Genomic DNA, 15,986 nt, shown 5'->3' with positions numbered 1-15,986 from the left:
ACATTTTAAAATATAAAAGCCTGCTCTAAAGCAAAAGATTTGATTTTCTTCAACTTCACTCAGAACTTTTGTACATATAGAATTTAACTGAAACTGTACAAGGCAGATGGGCAATACTTAGAATATATTGTCTTTACTTACCTGATCTTTCTCATGGGGTAGAAGGCTGACAGGTGGTAGCGAGGATGGAAAAGCACTGGGATACTTGGGAGCCCCTTTGCAGTCTAAGCTTCCATAATTGACCCTGTACTGCGGTCCATCTTTCAGTAACCTCCCATTGTTCACTGCACGTTTGGCCCCTAGTCGCAGCCGCTGCTGAAAGGCTGGGTTGTTAGTGGTGCTTATGAGATCACTTTGACTTCTGAGATACTTCTCGATGTTCTTCAGGGAGGAGCCATTTGGCTCCTCGAGTCCTTCAATTGCTCTCCTTAAAAGTTTATTCCAATCCACATTGCGGAGATCATTACATGATCCCCTAGACCCCTTGGTTGACTTAGGAAAAGTGCCTGGTTTAACTGATGAAAAGCGCCCAGGGTTGTCTGGGTCCTTATAGGAGGCAAGGCCTTTGTTGGTGACTTTAAGAACTGAGCCATCCTGAACACTGAGTTCCAGCTGTTCAGAGACTGTCTTCTTATCCAACCCATGGGAAGTGCTGACTGCATGGCAGATTCTCTCTTCAGAGGGCCTTTGCTTTTGCTTTTTTATTTTCTGTATAGCTTCAAGAATCCACTCTGTATAAAGTGGGTTTGCAAGTTTTACCATGGTTGACAAATGACTTCTTCAATACCAAAGTTACCCATAGAGGTTCTCCTTGTATTTAACAGAACTTGAACATTTAAAAGTCATTTACAATTCAACAAATGGGCAAAATATTCCAGACCGTATTAAACAAAACCTCACAAACATCCATCCTTAAGAGATTAAAAACAGGACACACAGGCAATGTTGATAGTTGTCTTATTTGACCAACGGGAAAGACTGCATTCGGGTGAAGAACATCTTTAACAAGGAAATCAAGACCTTAAAGGATAAAAAGGGGGAAAAGGTCCTTAATAACGGAACTTTGAAAAATAAAAGACTCTTTAGTATTACTTTTCAGATGCAAAAGGCCCACAGAAGTAATGACAGGCAAGTGTTACGTAACAAAGCCACAGTGACTATATTTCCTAACCAGAAATTGGGTCACGGTCTGAGAAGGGAATTTTTTTAGGACTCTCACTTGTTATTTATTATGAAGTCATTATGGGGCACTGAAAAGATAACACCTACGTACTTATTTAATGGATTAACCTTTATTGAAATTAATAACATTACATGAGTAGCTCAAGATATATGTCTATTCTAAACATAAAACCAACCTCAAAGAGTAAGTCTATGACACAAAAAATCTGATGAAAGTATAGCTGACTCGAACAATATGAGGGATTGGGGCATCAACCCCCACATAGTCAAAAATCTACCTATAACTTTTGACTCCCCAAAAACTTAACTACTAATAGCCTACTGTTAACTGGAAGCCTTTCCAATAACATAAACAGTTGATTAACACATTTTGTAAGTTATATTTATTACATACTGTATTTTTAAAATAAAGTTAGCTAGAGAAAAGAAAATGTTATTAAGAAAATCATAAGGATGAGAGGGGTGCTTGGGTGGCTCAGTCAGTTAAGTGTCTGACTCTTGATTTCAGCTCAGATCATGATCTCACAGTTTGTGGGATTGAGCCCCATGTCAGGCTCTGTGCTGACAGCACTGAACCTACTTGGGATTCTCTCTGTCTCTGCTCCTCCCCTGCTGACATGCATGCTTGTTCAAAATAAATACTTAAAAAAAAAAAATCTTCAACTTAAAACAGGCAATAATCCAATAATCCTGATTCTTCTATTTCAGCTAGATATTACCCAAGTCACACATAAGAAAATTTGTCATCTAGCCACTTCTATGGAATCATATCCTCCCATCCCTTTGCAAAGGGTCTGTGACACTCTCTAACCCACAGGTTGGAAAACTGAAACTAATACGGTAACATAACCCTTCACCTTTTTTTTAAATTTTTTGTTTTTAATGTTTATTTATTTTTGAGACAGAGAGAGACAGAGCATGAGCAGGGAAGGGGCAGAGAGAGAAGGAGACACAGAATCTGAAGCAGGCTCCAGGCTCTGGGCTGTCAGCACAGAGCCCGACGCAGGGCTCGAACTTGTCAACTGCGAGATCATGACCTGAGCCGAAGTCAGACGCTCAACCGACTGAGCCACCCAGGCACCCCTTTAACCCTTCACCTTTTAAATAATATACCATTCTAGGTATCTTAATACCTGGCTCAATACAAGGAAGGTTCATGCAAATCTGATTCCAGGTAAACAGTGGTATTGCTCTCTGAGAGCCTCTGGCGTACAACAAAACCACCTTATATCGCCAATCTATATATTGGGTACACTTGCAAAGAACACCAGAAGAAAGTGCCCTCGCCTGGGAGATGGATCAGATCTGGGTTCTAATCTTGCCTTCCACTAGTAATATACACATCTTAACTCTTTTTAGAGTTTAAAGTTTACAGAGTATGCACACACCTAACTTGTCATTTAATCTGCAAGTCAATTCTGTGGGTCAGCTAAGGTTCAGGAAAAGACAGAACTCAAGGTTACAGTCAATAGTAAAACTTAAGGCTCAAATGCCATTATAATGCCATTATTCTAAAATCGAAGTCCAGTGCTATCTTCACCTGAGCCACAACTGTCTGTTCCAGCTAGATCTGCCTCTGCAATCGGACTAATGGTATGAATACCAGCTCTACCAACATCTAGTGGAGAAACCCTGGATGAGTGTCAGTCACCTTACCTGTAGGGTAATAATATGTCCCTCACAGGAGTATTAAGAGAATTAAGTGAATATGATATCTAATATACAATATACAGTAGTTATCATCACTTCCATTAATAGAATATCTACATGCTTTGAAACATGTCTCATAAAATACAAAATTAAATTTATCTCTGGTTATTTATTTAATGTATCTAAAAGGGAAAATAAGTGTCTTTCTTCAAAACTTTAGCCAGATACGGGGTGCCTGGGTGGCTCAGTCAGTTAAGCGTCCAACTTCAGCTCAGGTCATGATTCTCATGGCTTGTGGGTTTGAGCCCACGTCGGGCTCTGTGCTGACAGCTCAGAGCCTGGACCTGGCTTCAGATTCTATGTTTCTCTCTCTCTGCCCCTCCCCCACTTGCAATGTCTCTCTCACTCTCAAAAATAAACTTTAAAAAAATTAAAAAAAAAACACAAAACTTTAGCCAGATATAATGAAAAACATAACATTTCCTCTGCTGCCGAAAAACTGGGCCACTGAACCGTACTTGCTCAGTCAGCTTGAAAGAGGCAGTTTAAAAAGGATTGTCCTCTTTGCAATCAGTAAACTGTAGGTTCACTCCATTTTTTCAGATTCAGAAATGTGTGGCTAAAGGGACTGTACAGGTCATCCCATCTAATCCCTAGTTATCCAGTAAAAGATCCCTTGTTCAATAACCTCAACAGATGGGCCATCAAGTCTCAAAATACTTCCAGTGATGGAGAATTTGTCGCTTTTTGAGGGAGTTCTCTCCACTGTTGGAGAGCTCTAACTGTAATAATATATTTCTTGTTCACAAAAGCCAAAATCTGTCCTCCCCTAACTTCTACCCTCTAGTCCTGGCTTCCATAGAACAATCTCAAGAAACTCTTATTAATTCTAAATATGACAAGCCTTCAAATATTTGAAAATAAGAACTGTTTAAAAAAAATCACTAAAAGTCAACTCCATTCTACCTACTTTATTTAGACCACTCATATCCACCCTTAACACTTCCTACCACATGGTTTCCAAGCACCTCCTTCTTTTGGTTGGCTCACTAGTTTGGCTAACGTCCATCCTAAAATCTGGCAGTCAGGGCATTATCCAAGTATAAATGGAACTCAAGGTTACATGAACTTTCTTAACAGCCTTGCCACACAATTGACTCATGCTAAGCATGCAGTCCAACAAAAAATCCCAGATCTTCTTTCAAAAATGCTGTCAAGCTGACTCCTTCCATTCCCTTCCTTGTGCAAATATAAATGCCGGGATTTAAAATTTATTACAGTTCAAGTTCATTTTGTTGGTTTGGGTCTATCTTCCAACTTGTTAGATCATTTTGGATCCTGGTTCTGTCATCTATGTCATCTGCAAATCTAATAAACGCTCCCCTTGTGTCATTATATAAATCATTGAAAAAATGTTAGACTTGGAATATGGTGTGTTTAGGAATGAAATCACTGGCTTTCATTGTGCAGCTACTTTCAAGATGGAACATGGAATCATTCTGTGTTAGTAAGTTTAGAATAGGACACATCTTTCCAAAGTAAAATGGTTTGGGGCAAAATTTCATTAGAAGACATTTCACTATGTCCAAGTAATTATTTAGGATAAATCAACTAATTTAATTTGATTGCACAAAATACAACTGCAGGAAGCAGAAGAAGAGGTCACAGAAAAGTATCCAACAGTGCTCTCAGGCACTCTGGTTACACAGGTAAATGAACACACATTAAAACAAAAACTAATAAATACGCATAATATACCTTCATGACAAGCTAATACCACAATCTTTACATACAATCAAAAGAATTGTTCATATCCATTATCAACACATTTCAATAAGACTGACATTTTATATCTTAAAAATATAATAAAATAAAGGAAAATACCAGAATTGGAACTCCAAATGTTTTAACAGTCCATGACAAAAAAGAAGATTGTCCAGATCTTCAAGCAAATCTGCCAAAGGAAAAAAAAGTAAATGTTAATTTGGGCATAAGGACATCCCTCAAATTCAGGAACCATCTATGGATCTTCACAACTATCCAATACAAACAACTACTATGAGTTTATTAGCACTTTACTTTTGGTGTTGTATTAACTCTTTCCTACCACTAAAGGGTTTTTAAGAACATGGAATTCAGAACAGGAAATGGAAGCCCCAAAGCAGTGCTTAAAGAAATAAATTTTGGGGGTGCCTAGGTGGCTCAGTTGGTTAGGCAACCGACCTCGACTCAGGTCATGATCTTGTAGTTTGTGAGTTCAAGCCCCACATCGGGCTCTGTGCTGACAGTTCAGAGCCTGGAGCTACTTCAGATTCTGTATCTCCCCCTCTCTCTACCCCTCCCCTGCTCACGCTCTATGTCTGTCTCTCAATAATAAATAAACGTTAAAAAAAAAAAAGAAATTTTGGGGGTGTCTGGGTGGCTCAGTTGGTTAAACGTCCAACTCTTGATTTCGGCTCAGGTCGTGATCTCCAGGTTAGTGAGATCAAGCCCTGTGCGGTGCTTTGCACTGACAGCACAGAGCCTGCTTGGGATTCTCTCTCTCTGCTCTCCTCTGCTTGCATGTGCACATTCTCTCTCTCTCAAAATAAACAAACTTAAAAAAAAAAAAATTGGGGGGTGCCTGGGTGGCTCAGTCAGTTAAGCGTCTAACTCTGATTTTGGCTCAGGTCATGATCTCAGAGTTGTGAAATCAAGCCCTGCATAGGGCTCTGTGCTCAGCAGAGCCTGCTTAAATTCTCTCTCCTCTCTCTGCCCCTCCCCTGCTCATTTACACACGCGCGCGCGCGCGCGCACACACACACACACACACACACACACACACACACTCTCTCTCTCTCTCTCTCTCTCAAAAAAAAAGAAAGAAATTTTGTTCTTCTTTAAGATAACCAGATCTGTCCTCCAGATTGTGATAGAGTCTAAGCAAGAATCTCATCATGAGGAAAAAAAAAATGGTATTACTCAAATAGCCAGGCAGGTATAACATTTTGTCTGGGAAAAAAAGTCAATTATTGTTTGAAGCTCAGTATTAACTTTCCCAGGAAACTTTCACTATTTCACCCAAAGGTCACCTGGCATCAATGTACTGACTGGATAATCAAGATATGGCCAATAATTGTACCTAAGAGAAGGATGTACCAGCTTTCACGATACTAAATATGTATTAACACAGATCATACTTTAGGACAACAGTGGACAACAGTGATCATGTTCACTTCAAAGGCAAAAAATAAATTTAAAGCAATACCGTGAATAATTTCATTTTTATCTTATACAAAACAACCAAGCAACCTTACATCCTCCTTCTCCCCTCCCCCAACTAGACACACACCACACTCTTCAATTTAATCTTAAAATTAGCTCTCATCTGACACCAACCAACAGAGTTAATTAGGCAGAAGCAGATGTAACTCAGCAGCTCTATGCTACAAGCGGAATCTGTGTTAAAGCATACACACACACACACACACAGCTAGGAGAGGAACAGAATCAGTAGTCTCTTATCTGTAGCCAATTGTCAACTAAACACATCCACTTTGTATATTATCCACAGCAAATTTTTTAATCTTAGGCAAGTTTGTTTCTGACATCCCAATGGCCACGCTGTAAATTGGTATACACTAAGAGAATAGATTGAAAACTAATTTTAGTCTAAGCAGTATCTAACTAGAAAGACAAATCTATAGCAAAAAAAAAAAAAAAAAAAGCATAATTCATTCAAAAGTCCAACAGAAATGCTTTTTTCCCCAATTTGCAATTATCCACACCACTTCTCTTTTTCAGAGCACCCAGATTTGTTTCACATGTAGATAGGACATTCTATCACAAGAACAACCCTAAAAAATCATTATTCTCTTTTCATTTTTTTCTATAAAATGAAAGTTGGACTAAAAGGCTACCAAAAAGGGAGTGAATTATTCCAAATTAATTCTGAGGACTCACGCTACATCAAATTAAATTATTCTATTTTCTAAGGGCTTCAATCACTTTATTTTTAACTAGAAAATAATATCAGTAAATTATATGGTTGTATGGATGTATTTACATCATTCATTACAAACTATTCTAAACAGATCTAGAGAAATGCTTAGTCCAACACGAGCTTTTGGCTTCATTAGTATCATATAAATATCAACACTATTCAGAAATATTCATGTCAGCATAAGAAGAGTCAAAATACCCTGGATCATAAATATTATGTGAAACCTCCTCACAGCTTTCAATAAAGCTGTGTGTTGTTTCAAAATCAATGTCATAATACTTGAGTCATGAGATTACAGATGAGCCAAAAACAGCGCTTAAAGTAAAGATTAACAATAGAGTTTACTCTTTTGTCATCCTGGGTCTTACTTGCTAAGTTATTTTTAGCTCTCTCACTTTTATATGCTCCTGGATTTTTTCATAGGCTGTTATGTAACTGAGTGAGGACCCAAAAATCTTAACAGTATCTTCTGAAACAGAACATACACTGCTTAAAGAGACCTTAATTCTTTTCTTCTATAACCATCCAGCACAGACTATTGGCACAGTTGCTCAAAATAGTGTCCTCAGTTAACAAATATCTGCTGTCTGACAACATCGAACAGCATCCATATGGTGATATTTGTTAGAAAAGAAGCCAGACACAAAAAGTCATATAGTATAATTCCATTTATATGGAACATCCAGAATAGGTAAACCCATACATAGAACATAGATTGGTAGGGCCCGGGGAGTGAAGGAATGAGGAGAAATTGCTTAATGGGTAAGGGATTTTATTTTAGATTGATAAAAATATTTTGGAACGAGACAAAGGTGGTGGTCACACAACACTGTGAATGTACTAAGTGTCACTGAATTGTTCAATTTCTTTCTTTTAAAAGAGAGAGAAAGTGCGGGAGAAAGAGAATCCCAAGTTGGATATGGGACTAGATCTCATGACTTGAGTCAAAATCAAGAGTAGGAGGCTTAACCAACTAAGCCACCCAGGTGCCAATGAATTGTTCACTTTAAATGGTTACATTTATATTATGTAAATTTCACCTCACTATATCACTTAAAAAAAAGAAAGCACTAAACTATAATGCTAACCATTATAGTACTGTGGAACAGGCACTTTACACAGATTATCAGTAAACATTAAAACAACCCTGTAAGGTAGCATTGTTGCCCCATTTTGCAAAAGGAAAACTGAGACACGACTTGGTCAAGACTTCAGACCACTAAATCATGAAGGATTTTAATCCAAATGCTAAAACCTAAACTCTTTCCTGTCTCTCCACTGGCTTTCAAACTAGACTCCTTGGATCTCTTGTGAGTAAGTGTCTTGGACATCACCTGCAGGTACCCCTGTGGCTTAAACACTAAGGTCACATAACTCCTTGCACCCAACTAAGCAGCTCTACTTTAACTGTCCCATTTATAATAGGTCTCTCCATAAGATTTGCTTCACAGAAAGGGTTCCTCTGATTACAAAAGGGAAAAAGTCTGGAAACAACTGTAACTTTACCTTGCTGAGTGGGTAAAACACCCCTTGGATGGATGGGACATAAACTGGACCCTGAAAGACCAGGTGGAACTTGGATAACCGCCCAGTTTCTTCACCCAAATGAAGTAAAAATTCAAATCCTTCATGGTCCAGTAAAAATGAACACCTTCTCAGAAGCCCTACATGTCTTTGTCTAACAGGAAGCTTTTAGCTATCTTAGTATTTTAGCATTCATTTTCTACTTTGTACTGTGCTCATTTATGTGCTTACCTCCTCTCCCTTACCAGAATTGGGAAATTCTTAAGAACAGGATTCGTGTTTGGGGCGTCTGGGTGGCTCAGTCAGTTAAGCATCTGACTTTGGCTCAGGTCATGATCTCAAGGTTTGTGAGTTCAAGTTCCACATCAGATTCTCTGTCCTCCCCTCTCTGCCTCTCTCTCTCTCCCCCTCTCTGTCTCTCTCCCCCAAATAAATAAACATCAAAAAAAAAAAAAATAGGATTCATGTTTGATTTCACCTTTGTATGCCCCTAGATTTCCCAGGACCACAACTTGAACATAAGAGGGGTTCAGTGCCTATTTGTTAAAGGAATGCATCAGTGAATGAATGAAGGGAATCTAGCAGAAGGCACAGGAGCTAAGAATGAACTGCCTAATAAAAGGGACGCTGAGCCCATATGCATGCCTAGAGCCAGTATGTGTTGAAGAGAAGAAATAAAGCTGGATGTAACAAAAGCCAGGCTGAGGTGTGTGAACATGACATATGAAGTAATAGGAAGCTAACGCAGGAGTAGTGACACAGTACAGCATAGTGAAGTGCACCCACACATGCACAAATTTGTTGAATGTTTGAATCACTCTGGCAATAATATCCATCCAGTATAGACTGGAGTGAAGGATGACTAAACAAACAAAAGCAACCAGTATTTCATCTCTCCCAACAACAATCTTGTTCAACTTAAGAGTCTAACTCAGCAGCAAGCCCAGAGTAGGCACTCAATAACTGTTAATTGAAATGAATATTAAATTCCCCCCTTTTTTTTGGAATAATACTAAATTCTTTCTCACTACTCATTAACATAGAGAGTTTCCAATTCACAAGCTAATAATGTTTTCCAAGGATTTCTAAGAGGCTAAATCACCATGAAAATTATCATTTCAACTAATACATATTATATTAATTGGAAGTTTAATTTTTCATGTCATGCTCTCCTAGTTGACAATATCCTTGTTATGTCATTAAACTATAATTGTGTATATCTGCTTCAACAAACAATAACTGAACCATCAATAAACTATTATGGCTTCCTTAATCCCTAGCAAAGATTAGTTTCAGCATCATCATCACAAATTAGTAGAGACATGCCCCAAATCTCCTGGTGAAGCCCAAGAATTAGGCTTGCATAGTCATTCCTACATTTAAGCGCTCAATAGTTTGTCTCTAAACTTTAATCACACTGTTAGGAACCTCACAGGAAATTTGATCCCTTGTAAAACAGAGGATTTTAGAGACAAGATGAAAAGTCATTTGAAGTCATCAGGCCTTTGGAGCCAGGGTACACTGATTAGTAATGATGATATTATAACTAAGCACTCTCATTTAAGAAATAATCAACTAAATTTAGAAGGTCTTTTTTTGGCATTTAAAAATTCCTATTCAATCCTGGATTTCTTCCTAATTGTAAATTAGCTTTAACCAGGTTTTAATGACAAAGACTAAGAATAATGTATTGGGGGAAAAAAACTCTGAACTTTTTAAAAGATTATTTTGAAAATACAGATCATTGGAGAACACTGCATTAACTTTATTACAAATGTCTTCAAACAGGATATCCTGTACAGCCTGAAAACAAATTAGGGTTCCCCCTTGAGAACCTCAAGAAAATTAAAGATCTATTTTTAAAAATGAACCCATATACATACAGACATTTGCATACAATTTCAAGGGTTTACAGGACCTCTATCACCTATCCCAGGACCCCTCAAGGTCCACTGACTACTCTAGCTTTACTTACTTTCTAAAAATTTGTTTTAACATTTATTTATTTTTGAGAGAGAGAGAGAGAGCGCGTGCGTGCACGAGCATGGGCAGGGGAGGGGCAGAGAGAGAGGGAGAGAGAGAATTGAAAACAGGCTCTGCGCTGTTAGTGCAAAGCCCAACATGGGGCTCAAACCCACAAACCAGGAGATCATGACCTGAGCTGAAGTCGGACATTCAACCAACTGAGCCACCCAGGTGCCCCTAACTTTACTTACTTTAATATACACAGAGAGGTCAATAATTTTATTGAGTTTCACAGTAACTACATGTGCTTTAATTGGGACATGTTACATTATAGGTAAGAAAGTTACTCTCCTTGATTTTGGATATTATCAAATAGGCATCTGAAATCTTATTCAACAAGGAGGTATGCTGGGATGAGACATACCTAGAGAGTTCAGGGATCAAGTCCCCACTTTGCCAGCTACCTAAACTGTGGGATATCGGACATGTCAATCAATCTAAGTCTCCGTTTTCTCCTCCATGAAAAAGATTATACATCTCTGTTTTGCAGAACTGTTAAGAGGAATAGTTGAGATAACAAATATGAAAGAACCAAGGATGGTGGCAGACATATAGCAGGAACACAATAAAATGCAAGCTCATAAAAGGAAAAAGGGCAATACAAGTCAGCTGGAGACCTGTGAAATCTAATCTAGCTGAATTTCTGTCTATATGACCATTTTCTCCTAAGAGACAGGAGAAGTCAGCACAAGTAAAAATTCAAGACAGAGCAGAAGAAAGTGGCCAAACCAAGAATAGATTTGTAATGGCAAGGATGGGGTCAAGAACAGTGTATTTTACTCATAATCATAGATATTTTAAGGTCAATCAAGATCTTAGAAAATAATACAAGAATATCTTCTTGACCTAAGTGTGGGAAAAGAGTCTTAAAACAGGACACAAAAAGCACTAACCATAAAGAAAACACCAATAAATTTGACTCCATTAAAATGAAGAACTTCTGTTCATTAAAAGACACCATAAAGAGAGTGAAAAGGCAAACCACAATATGGAAGTAGACGTTTGCAACATACATATGCAAAGGATCGGTATCTAGAGTAAATAAAGAACTTTGAAATACCAGTAAAAGACACAAGGTCCAGTTTAAAAAATAAATAAATACGGGGCAGAACTGAACAGGAATTTTACAAACAAGGAAATCCAAGTAGCCAATAAATATATGAAAAGCCACTCAACCTGATTACTAACCAGTCAAATGCAATTCAGATTGGCTAATTTGAAAAGCTATGAATTGGAGTTCTGGAGAGGACAAGAAGCAATGGGAATTCTCACATACCATAGGAAGGACTGTGGTCTGGTACACCACTTTGTAAAACAGTCTGGTACCTAGTCAAGTTGAAGACAAGCATACCTCATGACTAGAGTGATCATACAACTCATCATCCAGACACTTTTGTGAATTAAACGGGTTATACACTGTGACAACAGGCATAAGCTAGGATAAATGGTCACCCTATGTACCAGCAATTCCATTCCCAGGTGTACACCTTAGAGAAACATATGCACACGTGTACCCACGTGACAGTACAAGAACACTCATAGCAGCTTTGTACACAATTTCCCCAAAGTGGAAAAAACTCAAATACCCAGCAACAGAATGGATGATTAAAAAAAAAAAAAATTGTGCAAGATTGTGAGTCCATTCTGACGCCAGTCCACCTCACGCCAGTCAGAGTGGCTAAAATGAACAAGTCAGGAGACTATAGATGCTGATGAGGATGTGGAAAAACGGGAACCCTCTTGCACTGTTGGTGGGAATGCAAACTGGTGCAGCCGCTCTGGAAAACAGTATGGAGGTTCCTCAAAAAATTAAAAATAGAACTACCCTATGACCCAGCAATAGCATTGCTAGGAATTTACCCAAGGGATACAGGAGTGCTAATGCATAGGGACCCATGTACCCCAATGTTTATAGCAGCACTTTCAACAATAGCCAAATTATGGAAAGAGCCTAAAGTCCATCAACTGATGAACGGATAAAGAAAATGTGGTTTATATATACAATGGAATACTACTTGACAATGAGAAAGAATGAAATCTTGCCATTTGCAACAATGTGGATGGAACTGCTAAGTGAAATAAGTCAGTCAGAGAAAGACAGATACCATATTGTTTTCACTCATATGTGGATCTTGAGAAACTTAACATAAGACCATGGGGGAGGGGAAGGGGGAAAAAGTTACAGAGAGGCAGGGAGGCAAACCATAAGAGACTCTTAAATACTGAGAACAAACTGAGGGTTGATGGGAGGCGGGGGAGAGGGGAAAGTGGGTGATGGGCATTGAGAAGGGCACTTGTTGGAATGAGCACTGGGTGTCATATGAAACCAATTTGACAATAAACTACATTTTAAAAAAAAACTCAAATATCCAGCAACAGTAGAATGGATGATTAAAAAAAAAAAAAACAAATTGTGCAAGATTGTGAGTCCTACAAAAAGGTGCTGTAAGGTGCTTTGGAAATGCAGATTCAAGCATTATAAGAGAAGAAAAACATCCCTTCATCACACTTCTCCCATCCATGCATCATTACCATTCTGCAACCAAAGACTGATCACTATAGCTCACACATCCCCACTTTCATAAAACAATTTCCTTCCTGCTCACTTTATACAAATACAAGCAATTATACGCATGTGGAAAACTGAAGGTATTTTGAGGAAAACGATCTAAGAGACTGAAAAGTCACCTGTTAAGAATCCTGGCATTTAATAAAGCCAGACCAGTTGGTTAAGGATTCTTCTAACTGGTATGTAAAAACCCATGAAGTTTTTTGAAGTCCATTAAAATTACTTATTAAAATTCCTCAGCTACCTTCCAACACTCACCCTATTTTACTTTTCATTCACATTATGCCTTACATCTGACAGTTTCCATCTTATCTTCACAAAAAGTACATGAGATAAACATCTGGCATAACGGCAATGACATAACACCCACTTTACTCAGAGGCCTGAGTATAGCTCGTAGGCAAAACTTCAACTGACCATGTCATCAGCACTGACCAGTCATTCCCTTAAGTTCCTCCTTTAACGTTACAACCTTCCTTTATCTTCCCTTTTTTTTTTTTTAAATCATCATTTCAGCTCCCCAACCTTCAACCCTAAGTAGAAGTTCTCAGGTAAAAATCTTATCGCTTACTGAAATATGCAATATTTTCCTATCCTTCTTAAAAACATAAAAAGATTGCCCCAATTCATTTTGATACATGTGTGAAGAATTTATGTAAAAATGGGAGTGTGTTATTTCAGGGCTATCCCAGAAAATCTAGGGTACACAAGTAAGACAGGAAGAATGTACTTTACTCACATTTATACCAAAACAATAATGATAACTTTTTTGGAGCACCACAAAACTAACATTATCCTAGCATAATTAATTCCCATTTGCTACTTTCACCTCCTGTCCATATTCCGAAGAGTCTTTCTATACTCTTTACTTTGAATTTCTTAGTACCTCCACCCCAAACATACTTAATACTTGGTTCACTGGTTCTCGTTACCTATTTTCCACATCTTTCATTCTTTATCACTATTCTCTCACAACTTCTGTGCAATACTCTATCACATCCTAACACCTTCTCCCGATTGCAGAGCTTAAACACCTTCATGGAGCATAGGAAACCACTTAACAATCTAGTCCCTCTGCCTTTGCCCCTTGTCTCCCACAACTAATTTCCTGCGCTCTGCCCATACTCTTGCCATACCAAGTACTTTAGTACTTGTACATTCAAAAGACACAATGTCTTTCCCAAGGTAGTACTAAGGTGTCCCCCTGAAATAGACACCCTGCCCTACCTCAAGACTCCAGCTCAAGTTTCACCCAAGAAATTCAGCCTGTCAACAACCTGGTCTCCCAAACTAACACCTTTCTTTGCCCTATCTCCAATCCTGGTTTAGTCCACCAAATCACATTCACCTAGATCCACTGCCCAGCCCCACCCATTTTTTTTCACACCTGCCGCGTTTTCTCAACCCCCTGAATCCCCCCATCTTCCTAAGATCTACTACAGATATATTATGCAAGTTCTGCTCTGCTGTCTTATCGTTCAAGACTCTCACAAGCATATCCATACCATTCTTCCATGTTTTTTAATGCTTCATAGACCCCAAACCTCCTTTACAATTCCAATATGCCAATATACCCAGATACCTGCTTCACTACAGCGACTGTACTTGCTCCTCACTTTTCCCCAATATTTCCCCCAATCCGATATCTACTCTTTACTGCTCTCTCAACTCCACTCCACATCCACCACACCCAAATCTATTCTTACTGTCCTCAGATAACTGCAATCCCATCCTTTTGCATCATTTCACCTGCCCTCACATAGCCCTCGGTCCCCCTTCCACATCTCCAATGTTGCACCACTCCCTACTCTCACTTTACACCTGCTTGCACACCTCCAGTTTCTCCTCCCACCCGCCACCCCCTCACCAGTCCTGCCCAGACACTCACTGCCCCCCCCACCCCCCATTCCTACCAGGTCACTCCCACTCAGAAAACCCCTCCAAACCCCCGCCTTCCGACCACCCGAGCCCCGCCCCCACCCAGATATGACCCCGCCCCCTCCACCCTCGAGCCCCGCCCATTGCCCTGGAGGCCCCGCTGAGGGGCGGGGCCTGTCCCTCCTCCCTTTTCCCCCCGCCCCCTACCGTCACGCTCAGGGGCAGCCTGACCCCGAGCGGCCCCGCGGTGACCCTCGCGCAGAGGCCTGTGGGAGGGGCGTCACAAGCTCCCGATCTCCCCCACCTTCCGCCCCCCCTCCCGCCCAGTCTCCTCCCCCTGGGAATGCGCGGGGTGGGTGACAGACCTGGCCGCGCGCCACCGCCACCGCGCCTGCCGGGGGCGCTGCCGCTGCCTGAGAAAGAAGCCGCGGCTGCCGCCTGGAGGAGGTGCCGTCGCCTCCGCCACCGTTGCCTCCGCCGCCAGGGGTAGGAGCTAAGCCGCCGCCATTTTGTGTCCCCCTGTTGTTGTCGTTGACATGAATCCGACATGACACTGATTACAGCCCAATGGAGTCTCATTAAACCCGAGCCGCGGCCCCGCCCCGGCGCTGCTCCATTGGAGGAGACCACAGACACTTATGGCCACCCGTTGGCCTGCGGGTCTGTCCGTCACCCACACACTAACCACCCTGCAGCCCATTGGGGCAGGTTCCTGCCGGTCATCTCGCCTCCGCATAGACACACCCCTCGACCCATCATTCCCCCCCCCTCCGGAACCACCCCGGGGGTGGGTCCACTGCCAGTACCAATCAACAGACTGCTGGGCCCGCCTCTCCTGGGCACCTATTGGTCTAGCCCTTTTTCTCTCTCCCAGACACCGCGCCACCTCTACTTCCACCTACCCACCCCCTCAACCTCTAGAAATGGATTGGGTCTACTGGCAGAAGAGGCGCTTGGCCTTATTGGCTGCATACAACGCCAATCAGAGGGCCTTTTCCCTCTCCCCTCCCCCACTCAACCCCAAATCCCCTAGCCCGCAGCTAAAGTTTGTGTGAGAGCTGATCGCTGGCGGCGGCCGCAGGATTTAGGGGTGGGAGCGGGCGGGCGCGCGCGGGCGGGCACGCGAAGTTAAAATTCGAGGTTCTCAGTCACCAGCTCCCGCGGTGGAGCGCGCGG

The 15,986-nt window shown here is 40.7% G+C and overlaps 1 protein-coding gene across 5 annotated transcripts in view; it reads right to left on the bottom strand.

Annotated features, from left to right (window-relative positions):
- KAT6B (lysine acetyltransferase 6B) overlaps positions 1 to 15,986 on the bottom strand; it is a 201,310-nt gene that overhangs the window by 173,465 nt on the left and 11,859 nt on the right. For 2 of the 5 annotated variants that reach the window (XM_042961103.1, XM_042961102.1), the window contains exons 2-3: positions 4,717 to 4,786; positions 142 to 1,020 (exon numbers count right to left, since the gene is read on the bottom strand). In XM_042961103.1, coding sequence (XP_042817037.1) covers positions 142 to 762 — 621 coding nt within the window. In that variant the 5' untranslated portion in view covers positions 763 to 1,020; positions 4,717 to 4,786. Of the gene's footprint in view, positions 1 to 141; positions 1,021 to 4,716; positions 4,787 to 15,175; positions 15,538 to 15,986 lie in introns of those variants that run through there. The other 3 variants (XM_042961101.1, XM_042961105.1, XM_042961109.1) reach the window with 3 other exon arrangements.

This window comes from Panthera tigris, chromosome D2 (assembly GCF_018350195.1).
Source record: "Panthera tigris isolate Pti1 chromosome D2, P.tigris_Pti1_mat1.1, whole genome shotgun sequence".
In the NCBI taxonomy this organism is placed as follows: domain Eukaryota; kingdom Metazoa; phylum Chordata; class Mammalia; order Carnivora; family Felidae; genus Panthera; species Panthera tigris.
The sequence above is the reverse complement of the archived record's forward strand: the minus strand, read 5'-3'. Positions and strand labels throughout refer to the sequence as shown.